This window comes from Apaloderma vittatum, unplaced genomic scaffold (assembly GCF_000703405.1).
Source record: "Apaloderma vittatum isolate BGI_N311 unplaced genomic scaffold, ASM70340v1 scaffold18031, whole genome shotgun sequence".
In the NCBI taxonomy this organism is placed as follows: Eukaryota; Metazoa; Chordata; class Aves; order Trogoniformes; family Trogonidae; genus Apaloderma; species Apaloderma vittatum.
This window is the reverse complement of record NW_009699855.1, coordinates 40,214-61,225: the sequence shown is the minus strand read 5'-3', so window position 1 is coordinate 61,225 and position 21,012 is coordinate 40,214. Positions and strand designations below refer to the sequence as shown.

At 38.1% G+C, this 21,012-nt stretch overlaps 1 protein-coding gene across 1 annotated transcript; it reads right to left on the bottom strand.

Annotated features, from left to right (window-relative positions):
• Positions 1-1,980: 1,980 nt before the first annotated feature.
• PARVA (parvin, alpha) lies at positions 1,981-20,939 on the bottom strand. Its single transcript, XM_009878574.1, has 11 exons — positions 20,854-20,939; positions 20,680-20,750; positions 19,960-20,062; positions 17,899-18,039; positions 15,847-15,962; positions 11,130-11,188; positions 10,166-10,185; positions 8,996-9,057; positions 6,586-6,687; positions 5,723-5,795; positions 1,981-2,057 (listed from the first exon to the last, which is right to left on the bottom strand). Exons 1-11 carry the CDS (start codon positions 20,918-20,920, stop codon positions 1,981-1,983), a joined length of 891 nt encoding a protein of 296 aa, XP_009876876.1. The 5' UTR covers positions 20,921-20,939.
• Between the last annotated feature and the right edge of the window lie 73 nt (positions 20,940-21,012).

The window sequence follows — 21,012 nt, the reverse complement described above, 5'->3', positions numbered from 1 at the left end:
AATATCCAGTTATTTCCCTCTGTAAAAGGCAAATAATTGTTATTTTCTGTACCTCCAACTTCAGAAATTCAGTTAAAAATAGAGGTAACAAAATATTGTAGTAAAGATGTTTAGAATGCTTATAGCAATCGAAGAACAATTTCTGTGTTCAGAGAACATCCAGGTGTTGTCCTTTAAATTAAATACTGACTTTCCTTTGCCAAAGTTGATATTTACTTCTCAGAAAAATAATTTCTGTAGCCTCCCAGCTGAAGCCAGTATCACCTCATTACTAAACATAGTTAGCGTTCATCAAAGACAGAGCATAATCGTTTTTCTTCCCTTTCTGCTAATGTTGGAGAAAGTAATACGTTAATAAAAAATAAAAAAGCCCTGGAAAAATAAAAAATACGCAATGCTTTATATAACAAGCAACATATAACTCTTATTGACTATTCCCGCCAGCACTGCATTTCTTCAGATGAAGAGACTGAAGAGCTGACAGATTGCTTTCCCTTTTACCTATTTGTGCCGTAACTGGATGACTATTAACAAGTCTCCTTCCTGCCCTAAGCGGTCCAAAGATTTCTCAACAGTCATCCAGTAATTTCTGCCTAAGGACTTTTATCCTTACTGTGTAATCCAGCATCCCAAGAACCTGTGGTTGCAATGGAACAGTTCCCTTAGTACCTAACACTAACACCAAGACTTCTAGCTAATTATTAATTTACCCTTCAACTTCTGCCAGTGCAGCTTTTGATGACTGATGCAGTCGCATTCAGCTTCTTCACGGTGCTTCTATCAGCTTCTTTATGGTGCTTGACATAAGTCTAAGGAAAGAGTCAACTCCCTTTTCTCTTTTGTGTCTTTGTTAAAGCTAAAAGCAAACACAAAACAGCTTATACTTGGCTATGAGATAAAAGTATTTTTATAGCCATGTAAAATCACCAAAGAACCTTACACTGTAACAGAGTCTTTGGAGACAAGAGTAGTTTTGACCAAAAAGCAGTGCTTTTGTATCTGAAATGCTACAGGAATGTTTCTAGAAAATTAATCTTATTTTTCTGTGTTGGACATTATGCAGCAAAATACATTCATCATAAAATCAATAAAAGGGACAAATTCTAAATCCTATTTACCAATAAATCTAAACTTGCAACCTGGTGCTTAAAATCTGTGTTTTAACTACTAAAAGAAAAGCAAGCCATTCTTTTACTTTCTAATGCTATTCAATAATACAAGTATTATATTGAAACTGTACTATACAGGTGTACTTTCCTGAAATGCGTACTTTGCAAAAAAAAGTGTACTTTCCTTCAAAAAAAGTGACAAGCTGCAGAGTGTGCTTATGTGAATGCTTAATAAGACATATTTAAAGCAGAGTATCACATTATAGTAAGTCTGAAGGAATGAGTAGCCACTTCAGTTTGTACCCATAAAATTCAAGACTAATAGCACTAGAAAAATAAGTTAATCAGGTTAAGTGCATAAGAAATCTCTTCTTTTTAGCTCTGATGTGAACAAGAGTATTTAACTGTTTCTCCTCATGCACATTTCTCATAGTTAGAATATAACCATTTTATGGACAGAAAATATTCTTTCCTTCCCCAGATTAGAAAAGATATATGCAAAAAAAATTAAAATAGATCCTCAGTACAGAATCTTCCTGTGATTGGCTTCAAAGGCTGATTTCAATTAAAGTTACTGAATCTTTTTTTCATTGTTGCTCCACCTACTACAAAACAGTGTGAAGACATACATTATTGAGACATTAATTCTCCCAGAATATACCCAAATACCTTCCTCCAAACCTTCTTCTTCATAAGTTATATTAGTTTTATATCTACTATGAAAATAGCAGTGCAAGAATACTCAATTAAAAATTCTTCAGATAAATGGTTTAGTTCCTTTTAGGATAAAGATGCAGAGGAATACTGATGAAAAATATGCTAGTTGTGATGCTTTCTTTGTTAACATTCCTTTATGGCCTTAATCAATTCTTCACTCCACGTTCCTGTATCTCGTAAACAAATTGTACAGCACTCTCAGTGTGGACTTCAAGTCACAATTCACAATATCTAGAAAAAAGACAAGGGGAAATCAATTAGTAACTTTGTCAGCCCAAAATATTTTTCAGAAAGAGTGCCCTCTATTCCTTTGCTCAGATCTGTATTCATGAAAACTAGAATCACAAGTATAGTAAAAAAAGAGTAGAAATGTAAAGAATGTACCATTTTTAAACTGGCAACTCAAAAATTGGTATTTCAAATGCTTAGTTAGGAATACAAATGGCTAATGATGCTGGTGTACAAACACGACCAAGTTTTAGATGCCCATGAGATAAATTGTGCCTAGGATTTCATATATTTATACGACTGAAGGTTCAGTTAGTTGTGGCTGAAAAGTAAAGAATTTGAAAAAAACATCAGGCAGGAACAACAGAACTCTTCTCTTATGTAAAAATTGCAGGATTTGGCCCATTCCAGGCTGCAACATCCCTTATTAAGCCTAATTTCAGCAAGATCACAGAATTACAGAATGTTAGGGGTTGGAAGGGACCTCGAAAGTCTAACCCCGTGCCAGAGCAGGATCACCTACAATAGGTCACACAGGAACACGTCCAGGCGGGGCTTGAATGTCTCCAGAGGAGACTCCACAACCTCCCTGGGCAGCCTCTGCCAGGGCTCTGTCACTCTCACAGTGAAAAAGCTTTTCCTAATGTTTTTTTTTTTGGCAGAACCTCCTATGTCCCAGCTTGTACCCATTGCCCCTTGCCCTCTCATTGGACATCACTGAAAAGAACCTGCAAGTTTACATTTTCTAAAGGATCTAAAGAAGCTAGGTATAACAAGTGCCCCCTGAAGACACTCTGAAAACGCTTTGGGTTAGCTGATGTACATGGCTGAATCAGTCCTTGGAAACTCAATATCTGAAATAAAAGATTTATATGAAGCAAGAAGCTAATGAACACCTTCTGTTTCAAAGAGAAGTTCTTGAGAAAGTCAATATTATTTCACAAGAAATCTATAAAACAAACTGACAAGTACTACTGTGGCAGTCTATGCTAGTGCTTCAAGGAATATTCAGTCTCAAACTAGAACCTAGAACTGCGCTCAGACAGAACAGAATAGGAACAGGAATAGTCCTATCTCTTTCTGTTGACTGCATAGGAACTTTGGGTCTTGGAACTGACCATGAAGGTGCAAAGCAGATAGCGTGCACAATCCCATTATCTTCAAAACCTCCAGATAAGCCTAGTAAAGCGTATATGTAATCATCAGACACTTTTGCCATTATCTTCATCTACATCAATGTTTCTCACGAACTGTGAAGAGGTTACACTTGAAGAACAAATCCAGTCACACCTATGTATGATGTCCCAATGTATGCAAACTTTGAAGGGCTAAAGATATCAGCTACACAGCAAACTGACATCCACAGACAAACACTCAAACCTAGATTTTATCCTGAGCCTATGCATGGTTATGAAATCATGGCCACGTGGTTTTTTGGCTCTTAATAAATCAGATCAAAAATGACTGGTATAAAATTAAGAGAAAATACCAGAAGCTACAGGGAGAGCACACTGCTCCCACAACATCAAGTTACACTCTGCAATACTGTCCGCATATAACTTGGGATGTTTCTCCTTTCGGGCCAGCAGCACGCACGGAACACCCTCCTCTCCTCATACAGAACTTCAAGTGAATAAAGAGATAACTTTGACACCTCTGTGCAAAGTTATCAGAAGATTCCACCAACACAACAGAATTCCATAGAAAGGCCCAAACCAAAAAGCAGCATGCTCCCAGAGAAAGGCAAGTTATTTCCATCGCTACATACGCTTGATCAACACGTGTAACATTTCACTCGTTGCAATCTTCAGAAAACAAAAACCTGAGTTAGGCTTTGATGTATGCATTTCAAGAAGTAATCTGAAAAAGCTCAAGCTGCAGGTTAATTTGTTATAGACTCAATAGATTAGTTTTGGCCATTTTTAAAGTAAAAGGCCACAGAAAGCTTTTTAATACCTTTTCAGCTATATTGCAAATAACCAAAATAAACTGTTGACCCCATAAAAATCATTGGGTTTTCATACTCATTTATTTAATCATATTCTTTTTTTTCCACTAAATATGTTTTTCATGTTCTGAAGCCCTTTTCAGCATATTTTTTCCTCAATAACCTCAAAGAAACAGTGTAGGAATTTAAAGAGTATTTAGTATACACATTTAGGGTAAGATCCTTTTCAAAACGCTTTTGCTTACTGGAAATTTTAAGTACAGGCATTGTGCCCAATGTAACAACACATAAAACAGATGTGTTTTTCCATTCACATTGGGCAGGAAGTTTCATATTAAGCATTTCAATAATTGCACAAGAAATGTCTTATATATGCTGAAATATCCTTATGGCTTGATTTATACTGGAAAAATTAGCTGTCCCCTAGAGCAATAAATACCTGAAAAATTAAATGCCATAAGAATTTTAAACCTCCATGGGGAGTAGGGGATCACAGATACTCTCTGTTTTACTTGGATCCCTAGATTTCACCATTTCCCCTTCTCTCTTTGACTATTTCAAACATAAAAGTTGGTGATACGGTCACCACTGATTTAGTTAAGTATGACTGTGGACAAGAGTTCAAGCAAACGAAAGAAGTAAAAAAACAGGCTGGGTAGGTCCAGATTAAATGCATCTGTAGTATGGGCTAATGCTGAGATTTAATTTTTTTGTGCATGTACACGTCTGCTGCTGTTATATCTGGAAGGTGGAAGGGATAGAAAATAAACAGAATGGAGCAGAACTTGATTTAGTGATGTGTGCCTGGATCTCCAGAGAGCCCTTACTTTTAGAAGTAAAACTCTGAGCGTTAGTCTATACCAACTCCTCAGGGAATGACAGTCCAATATTAATGGCAGAAGACTGCATGCACCATAGAATGTGCATCTGCACTGGGTCTTGAAAACACGTATTTATTGACCATTATGGTAAGTAAACAGCAGAAGCCCAGCTACCACCCCTGTTGGGCAGAGTGGAGCAGACACTGCACGTCCAGCTCCTGCATGCTACGCAGTGGTAACTCCTCATGGGAAGAACGGCAAGAGTAGCTTGTAACATGGTGAAACAAGGGCTTTACATCCAGGAAAAAACCCCCCTGTATTTATATGAGTAAAGAGGAGTGGAATCCTTGTCCTTCTAAAGTCAGCAGCAAAACCTTCACCTTCCACAAAGACACATTTTATTCAGCTTTAAATCTAATTTTAGTCTGCATGACTAGGTCCTGCTTTCAAAGGCAGTTATGTGAACATTTGAAATTCTTCCTCCAAAACACCAATCTCTTTTGTGAAAACCTTGTAAATGATACTGGAATACCTGAGGTTGAGTACATACATGTGAGATAGGGAAAAATGGAGCAATTGGAGCAATTCACATCTGCCAGTGACCCTATTCACAATAGTGACCTTTTTCTTTCAGTGAATCTCTGAGTATTACTGCACATGTTTGGTCACACAGATTTTACCCTGGCCATTCAGGAAAGGAAGATTTGCAACATCTGAAAAAGCAAATCAATCAGCCATTTGAAGCACAGAGTTACCTGAGCACTTCAAAAATCTATCTTGCCTTTCACTCTTGGATTAACATTTTAACCTCTGTGTAGCTATAACATAATTCTATGAAATAAGATGTGGATCCAATGCAAATTTTTTAGGCGATTATACAAAACAATTAGAATAGATACCTTCCGGTCTTGGCTTTGGTTTTTCCAATCCACCATCTTGCATTAGCTCAAATGCAAAAGAAACATTGAGGACCTAGTAATATAATAAAGGTATTAGTTGTTGTGAACTACATATAGTATAGCATAAATGGTCAAAAAAAAGATGTATTTAAAGCTGCAGACTCAGAAGCTTGGAAAGAAAAAATAGTCAGAGCTCTGTATATCAATGGAAGATCTAGTCCATGGAATCCTGACAGTCCATTGTTTTGTTTTTAATGTGTGGTGATGGTGGTTTAAGAAATACAAAAGTAATTGAAAAATAACATGTGAACTAATATTACCCATAGAAAAATTACTTACAAGTAAGAATGGCCCACCTCCTGCAAGTTTAAAAATTGGAACAGGATGGCCCATTAAGTGCTCTTGTCTTGAACAGACAGCTGAATTGCCTGGATAGCAACAGACACTGAGGTAATGGTTGGTCCTAAAATAATACATGCCTTGATGCTTCCAAAAACCACGAAACCTTTCAAATGTTAAATTCTTGTATTTTGGACACAAAAAAACCTAGTTCTGTCACCAATTCATGTGTATAATTCTTTATATACTTAACGAACAGTAAGTCTATTTCAGTGACAGCATCACACAATGGCTGCCAAAATCAGTTAATACTTGCTAGCCACCCCATCATTAATATAATTTTCCCTTTTATTCTATATAAGCAGTAATATAGAGATCCTAAGAATGCTTCAAAATGGTTATCAGTTAGTCCTCTCTTGGTTTCAGCTATTTACATCAAACTTAGGCAGAGAAGTCTGTGTCATCCTTATACTACTAGATATGTTTATATCTTTGTTATTAACAGAAAAATTAAATCTGATTACCTTTTGTTCAAAACTATCAGGAGTCAAGAAAAAGCTGTGCAGAGGAACAAAATAACCTTCTAGGAGACCCATTAGCAGGACTAAGTACACGCCATCTGCAAACTGTAAAAAAGACATTTCTCAGTACATTTTCTGAAGAGTAACTCATTGCTTTGCTTAACAAACAAGATATATATTGTCTAATGCAGAATCGTCAAACTACTAATAACAAGCATTTTGAATTGCAACTAAAAGACCTCACCTCACTTCTTTGATTCCTTTTATTTATCTATTATGTTCTGCTACATCTTCTCCAAAAGCAAACTAATGCTAAAATATATAAGCAGAATAAAGTTCCTGGAAAGAGAGGGGGTCAGTAGCTTTGGCCTATGTCTTTGCTCTCCATTCTACTTGCCGTGGGGAATCAGACCAGCCACCTTTCAAGCTCTCAGGTTCCTAGAGCAGGAAAAGCAGAACAAAGGTGCAATCTTGTGACTGCACTAAAACCCACTGTATTGGAGGAAACAAAGGAACAAAGAATTATCTTTGTCCACGTTCTGCAAGTTTGTGTCAATTTAATTTTAATTGTGTGTAAATACAGAGAGAAGACAGCTAATTACTATGATACATGTTTATTTCTATCTAAAAAAACCCCAGCTGTAAGATTTTGTTAAAGGCCTCTCACTCACACCCCTATGGCATAAGGTCTATCAGTGCACTGAGACACTCTCACAACCGAACTGAGTCATGTGAAGCAACTCATAACTTTCCTGAGGCAGTCAGTTTTCTTTCAGCTGATCTAAATATAATCTCGCATCTTAGGGAATACTGTTTCAGACAAATGTTTCTAGGTAAACTTCAATAATACAGGTTTTTCCAAAAGTACATAATGCAATAAGCAGGCACAGGGAACACCTTTCTGAAAGCCCTTACAATTATTTCCACTTCCATTTTTACCCTTGAAAAATCTCTATCATATTGGTGGCTATTTAAATAAATCGGAGATTCTTAATCACATAAACCAAGACATAAAATAAAGCTCACCGTGAAGACATCTGTTTGGGGTTTTTTTGATGGTGCAGATACTATCCTTCCTGCCTGACCTTGCAATTTTTCTTATGATAACTGTTCACATGGGGACGTACTAGTACAGCAGGATCAAGCTTTTCTTTCAGCTTCTTTCCAGCCAATTTAGCAGCTGAGAACAAGAAGACCATGCACCACATTATTTCTGCGGTGCAATCAAGCCTGCAGCCCAGTGGTACAGCTGCCTATACACTTGAGTAGCTTTACTCTCAAGAACGTATCTCACTGAATGGAGTCATTGTAATCCCGCGCGGCTGCACGCTCGTGTTAAAGGTAGGCAGGAAACAACTGTTCCGCTTGACGCTGGATCCAACCCCGCGGACAGCGTTCATTCCTGACCCAAACAAGCACAGGTTCTGCTTACAGCACTTGGCAGCATCCAAGAGGTAACATCTGTGGATTTTTATTCTAATTACAGTACAAAATTGTCTTAGAGAAATTTAGCTGCCTTGTGATTTTTTTGCTTAATTGGTGAGGGTCTTCTTCATAAAAATGTCTTTAGAATTGAAGATCCTGCTGAAGTAACATCTTACGGCTCACAGTGGAACGAAATTTCTGGATAGCTGGGGACATAGTGCAACTATCCCTCTCCTTTAAGAAAGGCTGTAAAAATCATACCTGGGTCTCCAGTTCAGTGACCTCCAAATTCAATTTATTCAGATGTTTGTTCACAAAGGTAATGAGAGTCTGAAATATCAAAACAACGTGGTGAAGGCCTGTTCAGTAGGGCAGCAGTTCGATGCATGCACTATGAACTCCACTCAGATGAGAATCTGCATGAGTGAAGAGACTGCAATACAATTTGTAAGTTTTAAAACTAAAATGTGGCATTAAATTTTTTTTCTGAAGAATGAAGAACATAAATAAAAATGAATGTGATGTATAGAAATAAAAACACTACTGTTAAAACTATTTTATTTTTTTTAAATAACATTTAGCAGACTATAGTGGGTATTTGGACTCCACTCAAACCCAACAACAGCCAAAATACTCTAGGTCAGATCTCTTAGCAGTTGTAAACTGGATTCCTCTTTGGCATCAGGACACTCAATCTACCAGTTGGGTTCTACTCAACATAGGCTTTGTGAGAACTTCTTTTGGATGGAAACTTTGATAACTACATGTTGTTCAATGTTCCATTAAGTTCATGCTGCTAAACAGTAATAAATAAGTAACATTATAACCATGAATTTGCATATTTTTAAGTATAAAGCTTTATTGTATTTAATGTATGCAAACTATGCCAATTACATATTATATACATACACACTCACTATGTACAAACAGATACACACAAGCATGCACATGCACACATTATTCAATTTAAAAATACAAACTTCCCAACCTTTTTCACTACATTGAGCTTGTCTGGAGCATGGTCAAATAAGGTGTCGAATGCATCCCTTTCTGAAAAATATTCCAAGATGTTAATATACCAAGCAGCAGTTGTCCAAATGCAGAATAAACACCCATTAAGGCACATATTCATTTGAGACAACACAGTCAACAGAAGGTTTCAATATTGTCTCTTTGTATTCCAAGTGCCATGTATTTTGCACACTGCTCTCTTGTTATAAGCGGCTAGCAACTTATTCTCTGTTTTTTACAAAAAGCATAATTTTCAAGTAGGATTTGGATTACCTAATACCCCTGTTTCTCCAAAACACACAAAGTATGCTATCTTTATGCATAAAACTTTCAACAGTCAGATACAGGGACCTACGTAACCAAATAACGGTCTGCAAAAGAACACAAGTTTACATCTAGTCACTACATCTACAGAGGAAGATTTTCCCCACAGGCCACTGATTGCATTGTGGTGCACTATATTATTAACCACACCAAGCAAGCCTGTGATTACACAGCTGCAATATAATCCTTTGTAGAGATGGTTTTCGGTCATTCTGATACACAATTTAGGACATTATCAGCAGGACAAGCAACCTAGGGTAGCACAACTGGAGTGTTACTGTAGTCACCTTCTGAAGAAAACATAAGAAGGAAAAAAAAAGAAAAGGCACCAGAGTCTTTTCTGGGCAATTTTCACTTCGACAATCACCTGACTGACTCTACAAAAACCTACACTCATATTCCTCGATTAAAAAAAATGTTGGAGTAGATCCAAAGGCATTTGTAGAAGGCAGACTTTGTATAAAGTAAGACTGCTCAGGGATACCATTGGGAAAAGAGGTCAAGCCTGGAGCCTTTTAAGTCAGCTGTAAGGCAACCACTGAACTAATACAAGAAGCACATGCTAAATTTTTGGTGGAACCCCACCTAAGCTCCTCAGATGAGCCAGGCATTCGTCCCATCTCAAGACTAACAGTAAGACATATTAGGCACAGGAGCTTGCATGGTGTTTAGGCCTACTAGTCTATAGTGTATCTATTTCTGTATTTGCCAGGCAACTTGAAATTTTCTACCTCCTTGCAGTTTGATCAAAGTGATCCCCCACTGCAGAACTACTGTGCACTTTGGCTACCTCAAGAAAAAGATAATAACTGAATGAACTCACCATGCCTTCCTGATAATGCCCTAGAAAAAAAGGAAAGAAAAAAAAGAACAAAACATAGTTACATATCATTCACTTGTAGACACTGTGCTGCAAAAGAAAACAGCATACGTGGCCAGATCTTCAGCCTGGTGGATACTGGAGTATATCCATGGGATTAAGAAAAGTTTCATAAAGTTACTCCAGTTGAGATTCTGGATTAGTCTGGAGTCCATCAGTATAGTATCTCCTGGCTTTACTAAAGTCTCATGGGAGACCAGATCTCAGATTTCCTACTATTGAACTAAATTAACACACCTTGCCGGAGTGAAGAAGGCTTTTTCATGTTGATTTTGTGAAAACTTCGTTAAAGACACATTTACCACACTGACTACAATACAATTCCAGCCAAAACAGTGCTTGGACTGAGTTCTTAAGGATTGCAGAGTTTTATTCTAGTTGATCCCTCATAAAACTATTGCACACACGTAAACAAATCTATAAAGGGTAATAAGTCAATAGTCTTGCTCCTCTCCATTTTGTTAGAAACTAGGATATTCTACTGTTGCTGTTATGAATTGTTTGCTAAGATGAAATGTAGAGAGGTTGCTACTTCATGTTACATCCCCAAAGTCCAAACACCTAAAAACAGTCATATCACATTCCTTTTTGATAGAATCTACTTCTTTATAAACTAAAAAACAACTTAAAAGAATGAGGCATATCTTTCTTGTTTGTATATCTTCACTCTGTGTTCCCTTTTATCCTGCTCTCTCACTTCTAGTTCCCCAAGTCTGTATTTTCTCAGCCTTTTGTATTTTTAGATACGTGTTTGCAGCTCTTGAAAAGGCTAAAATATAGTCACTGGCTGATGCATCATCTTCCCTGGAACCCCAATACCAAAATCTAAATATCAGCAAATGTTTGAATTTCTGAAACACATCTGTGTTCAATTACTGAACTGCTGGCAAAAGTGGTGTTGACATACTCAGTGTTACCAGTTATTTCCTCTTGGATTTGTCGAGACTGGAGGATTCCTTCTCGTTTCTGGAAAAAATAAAAAAGTTGTATTTTTCTCAGTAAAGTTTAATGCTTAGGCTACAGTAAAAATTTATCTGTGATCCACAAACATAATTAGATAAGAAACCTGCAAAATAAGAACTTTTTAAAAACAAACTTACTGTAATCCGTTATTTCACCTTGCAAGTATTTCAGAAAACTCTTTCGTACATTAACAAGAAACCTGAAACTCCACCTGTAGAAGGAAACATTTCTTTTCCTTTCTCCATTGTTCTCAATTCACTTTTCTTTTAAAGGTCCCAATTCAGCAAGACATTTGAATCACCTGAACACATATGTAAGTATTTTAGTAGAGGTATGTCTAGGTGAGTTAAATTAAACCTTGTGTTTCAAAGAACAGCTTGGCAGATGATGCCTATGCTTCTCTTCGAAAAAACCTTGCTTCCAAGCTCTCTGTTCTTTCTGCCCTGTGCATATATTTTCTTTTTGGCCTCAGTGTTTTCCTTTTCCAAATTTTCTCCACACAAGGAGTTCTATTTGGTTTGGAAAACTAAAATGGATGATAATCCATTCACAGCCTGCTCCAGGTCCCGGTCATCTTGGTGTTAATACATGCACCGACTCCAAGGTTCTTTAGATGCAAGCAGCCCTTCGCACAGGATGGCGAGTGGCCGGTGTCTATAAGCTGTACAACACAAAATGGCAGAAGCCAACTCAAACAGTTGCTATTCGAGTCGGCTGGGAAATGGAGTTTAAAAATCTGCTATTGTTTCCAGTATGCTGATCACAGTCATCTGGTGGCAGCATAAATATCACACACGTTTCACCCCTCTTCATGTTCTCTCTGTTAATTCTCTTCACTGGAATTACTAACATTTTGCAATATAGAAAGAAAAGTCAGGCAAATGCTGCTGACTGCATGTGAAGTCTACACATGAGGCAATTACTCATGATTCCTCACTCCCTGTCACACAAGGAAATGAGAAAAATACATTTACGCTGGTCCTAGACATGCCTTCTACATGGGAAAGAGAAAAGGAGAAGGATCTTTTGGAAGAAACCCTCATGGCATGTGAACCAGGCCTGCTGCTCTTCCGTGCCCTGGAGAAAACAGCACATCCCTACCTCAGGCAATCTGTGGTGTATGAGATGCTGCGAATTTGGCTGGACTTGAGCCTGTTTCTTCTACACTCCATTACTAAAATATATAAGGATCAAACTTGCTTTCTGCAAGAACACCACACATGACATCCTCTGGATCACTCCAGACTGGCACTGGAGTAATCGGAACCGTCCTTTTAGCCAGTGACAATTTCAGGGGGTTTCCACTATATTTCTTTAAGCCCTGTTAGTAAGTGTCTTGCACATGGTTAAAAATGCATTTGGGGGACTTGGAACATTAAAAAGCCAGAGCAGAGCCCAGTGTGTTATACACTGAAAAAGGGGGTACAGAACAGCTGCCAAGATATTTTTTGTCCCATGCTTTGAAAGCCGAAAGAAAAAACTACATCATTTAGGGCCACCTTCACTCCCAGCTTGGGCAGGCAGCAAGAAGGACTTGAAGCTACACTCTAGCTCCTGCTAGTTCAAGTTAGAATTCCACTCTGTTCGGGATTTTTGGTTTTTTTTACCTTTGCTGCAGAGTGAAAGGAGACTTTTACTTCCTTCTCATGATGACTCTGACATGCCAGTGACGCCTTCTGGAGCAAAAGCCCTATCACTCCTGTTTCCTAGAGGAGCTGAGCATCACAGTGACAGCAACTGTACTTCACAGTGCCCAGTCCAGTGATATGGGAGAATTAAAGGGCTTCCAATACTCTACACCTCCCGCCTGCAAACATACAAGCCCAGCCTAAAAGATACTCCAGTACTGATATAAAACATACTTCCCTTTTTGACAAATAGGAACTAATATAAAAAGGAATTCTGCTCCTTAATCCTACTGTTGATAAAACAAAACCAAAAAAAAACAACCAACCCCCACCAAAAAGAAGACATCAAGCCTTAGTTTTCTGTCTGGCATCTGATCACTAACATTAACGTCACTTCCCAAACACAACATGCACTCATTGGACACTCTCTTCGTATCAGTCATATGTCAGCAGCTTTATGTAATAGAGGGCCAACTGCTTAATTTCCAACATAAAGTCTCACTCTGAAAACCTTCCCACCATTCGAATGGGTTTTGCCTATGTATTGTTGCTATCTATTTCATCTAGAGATTCACGTTTGCCCCACCAAAATGAAATGCAGAACTATTCTGGAGCTTGAAAGGACAAGCATATTTGTCACAGGTTCAAATAATGACCTGGAGGCAATGCTCCTTGGAAACATTACAGACCTTCCCAAGCAAGCAGTGGGACCAAGGATCTCAGATTAAGCTTGTGACACACACCTTCTTCTAATTTCATTCATTTCCTCGCTCTGCATAACTGTAGTTTATGCACACAGAGCTGCTGCCCAAGTGCTCCAAACACACTGAACCCATTCTGGTCGCTCTGCCAATGCATTCTTATTCTCTCCAACTTCTCTTGCACACAGGCAGTTTGTCACTCTTTCATGGATGGCTTAAACAAATAATTTTTTAAAAGATGCAAAATGATGGCAAGATCCAGTTCCCTGCAAGAGCTCTCACTTGTTTCAGTAGAAATTATCAAACAAAGCCTAGGTTTTATTCAAAGTTATTCATTCTATTATTACGGAAGGAAAAGAAAATAACAAAACAGCTACAAAAGGTCCAACTATCACATTTTTTCCCAAATCAGCTTATAACCCAAATTTCCTATTGCTCTCATTGCTAACAGCTTTTGTAAAAAACAACCAAAGGAAATAAGTTTGTAAGAACCATGCTGATTAGCTCTTGGGCATGAGCACATTCTTTCTCTCCTTTTCCCATTATCATACTGTATAGAGTAGCATTTAAAACCAGCTACCACAGTCTGCTAAGCTTCCCTAGGCTTGACCTTACTTGACAGAATGTATGTGGGTTTAGCAAATGAGCTGTGCAAGTTAGAACACTAAATTGGGCTTTAGGATCTGCTGACTGTTGATTAAAAACTTTCACTGAGTTCAAAGGGTATGTGATGAATTATATAGAACCAATCTCACAGGACATGAAAGATAGATATAAAAAATATAAAAAAACCCCTCACCCGCCATAAAATAAAAATGAAAAATGTCTGAAACACAATTACAGCAAGAATACCGGCCCCCACCCTCTGCTAATAAGACTCAGCACAGCCTTGGAGTTCCACTGATTGGCTTTCACCAAGGACTAGGTCTGCAGGACAAAGTCTTCTGCAGCATTACTTGGATTTTATTGCAGTGCAATTGCTTTCTCTGCAAGTCATTGGTGCATGAGCTACAGCCATGTAGCTAAGAGGCAAAGCAGGGAACCAGATTCTCCCACTACTTATTGTTTGTAAATTGGTTTATCTGTACTGACTTCAGTGGATTTGCTGTTGAACTACATTAGCCTATTAAACAAGAGGACAATTACATCCATTGATTTCAAAAGACATATGGAGTGGCAGCAGAAGGCTGTTTATTTCAGGCCTGTGCTCTTTTTCTGGTTTAGTTCTCATCCCAAAGATGTCCTGACCACTGCACTCCTGATTTCTTACACTGTGTTTGGTAGAGATTTGAGATAAACCAGCATAATGAATGTATCTATAATAGCCAAGGGCAAGTGCTTGAAAACTATGTTCCTCTGAAGCCTTAGACATGTAAATGTGGATTTGCTGGGGTTCTCTTCCATTGTCTGTAGAGAAATCCATGAAGCAGAATCCAAGAATCGGTGAGTCGCTATCAGGTGTCAGTGATACAACTACCAGAGACTCTCCTTCAGATCTCTCCCCAAGTTACAAAATTTGTCTGATTTGAATGTTGGGAAAATGAGTGGTTACTTTCTTAGATCTATCCCACAGATTTTCAGTCACTTCAGCAATAGCTCTTTGCACTAGATATTTTAGGGTAACATCAGTTAAAACACATAAATAAAGACAGTTGCAGTGTGAAAAATACAGGCAAAGTTAACTAGAGAGAAATAAAAGCAGATTAAATAAGAGGTCAAATAGACAGACCAAGCACAAGTGCAACTGCAAGAAAAATGGTGAACAGAATAACAGGAAGAGCTTGGATGGATGAGGCTCTATTAAGGAGACTGACTGACACAAAAGATTCAGTTGATGGGTTTTTTTGCATGCTTATGAGAAAGCCAGCACTGTAATCAGACTAAATTAGCATGCACAAGGCTGAAGAAGAATATTTAGTCACCTAACATGAATCTGAATGTAATAAACAGTGACAATTCATCATTCAGTGCCAAGAATGATTTGAATCTCTACACAAGTGAGAAGATTGTCAAAAGTGGGAAAAATAATAATTCTAGAGATCATATTGGGTGATAAACACATTCCAACAACAATAATGCTTCATATATTTTTAATGTCAGAGTCTGGCCAATTCACAATCAAAATAAGATATTCTGAGCCACAGCTCAATCTGGGAAAGCACTTCTGCCTTTTCGTGGTTGAAGCATTATCAGCAGGGAAGACACAAGTATGTTTTCCTGTCAGCCAAAGAGACACACGCATGCTCAACCAAACAGAAACTCTCTATATTTTTCAAGAAACCCCTCAGCCAGTTTCACAGCACTTCCAGGAGCTGTTCGGCAGCTCTCTTACCTGCACAACAACCACCTGAATGGACACGTGATCTGGGAGTCTGATCGGTGCTCGAAAATACTGTGATAACGCAACCAGAAGATGCAGTATTGCTACGAGACTTTTAGCATGAACAGCTGAAATAGATATTAAAAGCACAAGTTACAAACTGCAAAGTGACGAGGGCACATATTTTTGCTTTTCAGGATGTAAGGATTATAGAACTCTTTTCCCCTTGCCACCTGGAGCTAGGAGGCACCTTGCCTTTACCAGCCTCCCCTTGCTCAACACGAATACGTGTCAGCACCAAAACGCTACTTTTTGCAGCATGTCTGGATGCCATAGGCTTGTGTAGATGGAAATCTAAAGCTAATCCAAGAGCCAGATTTCATGTTCGGCAGTTTAAGTGCTCTCTCTGCATTCTTCTTGCCTTTCCTTTATTCCCTTGATTTCAGTAAGGATTTATAGACTATCAGAAAGATATTTTTGTACTTGTAGCATACACTTACTCATTTTTAAGTGTCACAATGTCTGCAGGATGATAAACGAGCCTATTTTGGCAGAAGCCTTAAGCAATAACTTACTAAACTGAATGACTCAAACATTCCTCATGAAGTTGTTACAGTTCTTGTTATTGAAGCTTTTTCTCAGCAGGTTTCATATGGGTAGTTAACACTAACATGACTTAAAAGATATCAAAAACCATACTGTAGGAAATCCTTAACCAAGTATCAAATCATTGTCATGAAAGTGAATAATTTCTAATTCTTATTATTGTCCTTCTTCGTCTATTTTGTTTTTGCATTTACAATCTTCCCCAGAGTAGTATTCCTAAAGGATCTTTGACAGCTACAGTATAGTGCACTTCACATTTTTTTGTACTTGAACTAACTAGTAACTACCACCTTACAGGATCAGATTCACCAAAATACCCTTCTTCATAATCTTCCAATGTAATTCTCAACTATGTCATGGAGACACTAATTCATATAAAATGTGGCATCACTGTCAAATGTTGCTGGGGTGCCAGTGGTCACGGATGAGGTCCTTTAGCAGAACACTAAAAAGATTTCTGCCTGCCTAGCAGCAGTGTGTGCTACAGCTGCCTCCAGCTGCTGCTGTCTATCTCTACTTTAGCTCTAAACCACATGTAAAATATTAAATTAAAACTAGAAGTTAAATTGTCAGACCACTCCAAACACCTTGCCTCCAGCTGCCTAAGACAGAATGGAAAAAAAATGGGGTAAGGTTGAAGAGAGATGAGGACAGAAAACTCAGCTGGACCACATGAAGTGGAAAGTCAGAGATGCCCAATGTTCTCTCTTTCTCCCCTGAGCCATTTCTCTCCCTCCCACTAATTTGGTGCGAATGGAACAGGATACAGAACAGCTCAGCTCAAGACAGGTATAGGACACAGGGAAACTTATATACTAGTTAGGATATTCACCAGTGTGAAACGATTCTGGATACCACACTGAGAATAAGAAGCCAAATTTTCTAAAACTGGTGATAACGTGCTTTCACACATATGCACTAAAATGTCTTGTGCTGGGCCACTGAGGGCACTTCTATTAGACATTACTGTATTAATGTTTAACACAATATAACAGGAAGGGTACAGTCCTCGTTTTGATGAGAGTTTTGTAATCAAAATCAGTGGCTCCGATTTAGCTTTAAACAATCAGAAGCAGTATTCATTTCTACGTTGCACATGTTACACAAAGAGTCCTAGGACCTAACTCTCCTTATGTCTATCCACTACATTTATGCAAGCACTTGCCCATTTCAACAAACTGATTTAGAAACAGAAAACTTAAGCTGGTATGCATATGGACTTAAGAGCAGAAATACGAGACTTTGACAGACTCTGAAAAGAGTTTATTTAAATTGAAAGTTGAGCACCAATAAAAAGGGTGGAGCGTACCACATCTGGAAGTGCCCTGCAGAGCAGCTCCTACCATAAATACCAGGTTTCAGCCTTCCCTTATCCTGGGATATTTCAGAATTCCAGATAGCAACTATAAACTCTCAGCTGTCAACAAATAGGAACAGCATAGGAAACACACAACTTACAGTCAACATTCCATTTAATGCTTCTTGGAGGGAGTTTAAGGGTTTCGTTGATCTTTTCAAGTACTGTCTGTAGCTTCTGTTTCTGAGCAATTTCAGACTGAGTAACTTCAGCAACATTCAGCTTCTCACTTTCAAGTTTCTCTGAAGTGATAAAAGAAGTAAAAAATAGAAGAAAAAACATTTTCAATTCCACAAAGAACACAAAGACACTCCATGCACCCAGATGTATATTCAAGAGATATTAGACTTCATAGTCTAATTATCTGGTTTTCTTATGAGAGCCACCTTCCCTCACGCTTTTGAGCTCCTAAAGATAGAGCTTGCATTTTCCCTTTATTTATCCATTGCCAAGGGGAAGGCCAAATATTAAATGAAAGTCCCTCTCCTGACTAGCAAGCATGTGCTGCAACTCCCTTTAGGGAACACCCGACTCAAAGGTAAGATCCATTGCTTCTATTACTACTGCTCAAAGGGCATTCTGTATGCAAGTAACTTGTACAGCAGACTATTACATCTAGGAAACAAATTCCAACTTTAAGATTTCTTTCATTAGTCTCAGCCTCCCGGCTTCTCCCTCAGACTCAGGAGATGTACAAATTTTACTTGGCCCATTTGTGATAAAAGTGGCGTGACACCATAGTCACAGGGGTGGAGGATGCACCCAAGAAAAGTGAGTAAGTATTTCTAGAGGCATGAAAACAAGTAAAATATTGAGCAATTTCTTTCTGTGAAACCACAGCCCTTTTCTGTAATCAAAATTTGCAGTAGATTTTAAAATACTTTATGAATCAGCTTTGTAATAATTAGTGCAGATTGCCAGGTATATACATACATGGCTTAGTGCTTGCCATTAAATAGCAAGCACAGAAAATTTAGCAGTAAAAGCTCCCTGATAAGACCAGAAAAAAAATGCCTGGTCACCTACTTCTATGAAAGTGTATCTTATTAAGAGATAATCATATTTGGTAAGAGCTGATCTTGTTCTCACCAAGGCCAACTGAGTATCTTCTCAAATAGACTGAGTCTGGCTACCAGCATATAAATCCTGCCTAAGAGACTGCTATCTCCACAGCTTTCTTGTGCCTCCACAGAAAACGGGCTGTGCAGAGTCTTACAACAAGACCAAAGTCTTTAGTTAGCATAGACCTGATCCACAAGTAAATAGGGTAATGAAAAAGATTCCACTGAAATCAGTAAGTACCGGATCAGTACATATGCATATTTAGAGCCAGGCTGTATCTGATACGCATTTCTCGGGTTTGGGATGGAGTCACTGGAGGTATGCCGGAGAATCACATTGCTCAGGATGGGGCAACTCCAGTCTGTCACAATATATTCAATAGCTTAATCAGTCATAGAAGGGAATAGTTTGTGTAGTCTTTACTAGAAGTGCTCACATGATGTCTCAAGATTCATTTAAGATATTGAAAAGAAATTTACTGCAGACTTTATGAGCTGCAATAACTAAGAAAATGGCTTCCAAGCCAACAGCTAAAAAAGCACATGCCAGCTCTGCATTACCAGTTTCTTTATCTGTTTCTCAGCTGAAGCTCGGTTTGCAGTCCACTGGGTACCATTACCTCAGCAACATTTAAAAGCCAGACATCCCTTCAGAAAGAAATTCCAACTTTCCAGAGGAACTTTGCGATCTGAATGAACTATAGTATGGAACCAGCAGAGATTAAAAACATCCACCACTGTACTGAAAATACCCTTGTCTTCAAACTTACTTTCCACTTGCAACACGGTTCAGTTTGTACAGCACATATGCAGATAATAAATTTAATTGGAGCAAACACTGCTGCCAAGCCAAGAACCCTCCCTCTCTAGCACCCCAGGTAGGCTTTATGCTGTTCTCATCAACTACAGAGCACCACACACTGCACTGTAGCTGTAAGGACTGTACATACAGCCTATTGCTCAAGGGTCTCATAATACAATGCTATTTTTGTATCACTTAGTGGCATAAATGTAAGATGATACCAAGGCTCCTAAATAGGAACAAGTGATCCACTTACTGACAAAACGCCCAAACAGCACGCACATATATTTTTTTCCTACCGAATAATTTCTGCAATACTTGTCCATCATACAGGTCTTCAGCCAAGTCTTTCACAATAATCCTTTCTCCTACCAACACATCATTAATCCAGTCAATTAATACCTATATGGGAAACACAAATTTGGCAGTATTATACACTATTCATTTGCAATTTAAAACACATGCCATTTTGTACAATGATGAAAATATGTAGCAGAAAGAATACGAAAGCTGCAATGGCTCAAAATACATTCAGTCTAGAACATCATCAGAAGCAATTAGGAAAGACTTAGGAAGGACTCTTAAGTGGCTGTGTCAATGTAGTATACCAGATTGATGTAGTGCCCTCTGAAATGAAATCTCTCCTTTGCTTTTAGTAGTATTTTAACATTTCATTGTGAAGCAAAAGGTGGTGAAGTTGATTCTAACGAAGCTCCTGCTAAAGTTCAAGCATCAAGAACTGAAAAGACTATGAGGGAAGTCAGTGTGATCTTAGACTGAAGGCAGGGTGGGACTAAGAATCTGGACTCAGGATTTTAATTCAAATTCTTAAGTTTCTCTGTGCCATATATAGAGAAATATACTGCAACAAATCACCTGCCCATTGCACCAGGATGTACTCACCAGGTGATTTCATTTAATTAATATGTAAACAGTAAACACAGTTCACACGAAAGAAGCAGAAACAGCATTAAAAAATAGTTTTGCTTTCCTGAAAGTGTTTACATGCTTTTTGTTACCTTCATTAGTTCTTGTAATTTTGGGTCATTTCTTGAATTTGGATCAATCATTGTTCGGACTTCATTTTCCTCTGAGAAGTTTTTTTAAAAAAAAGACATTAGAAACTATTAGAGGCATGACACTTTATTTTACATCAAGCTTTTATGTTGAGATGTAAAATTGTTGTGAATTACCTAGCATAGTGTCCTCAGGGTCTAGTTCGAATGGAATTGGACTGAGAGGTAAGTTAATGGCATTCATTCCTTCTTCCTGTAATTCAGATACTGGGAAATAAAAAAGAAGAGCTTGGTCAAATTTCAATTCCATTTTACTTACTATTCCACTCTCGCTAA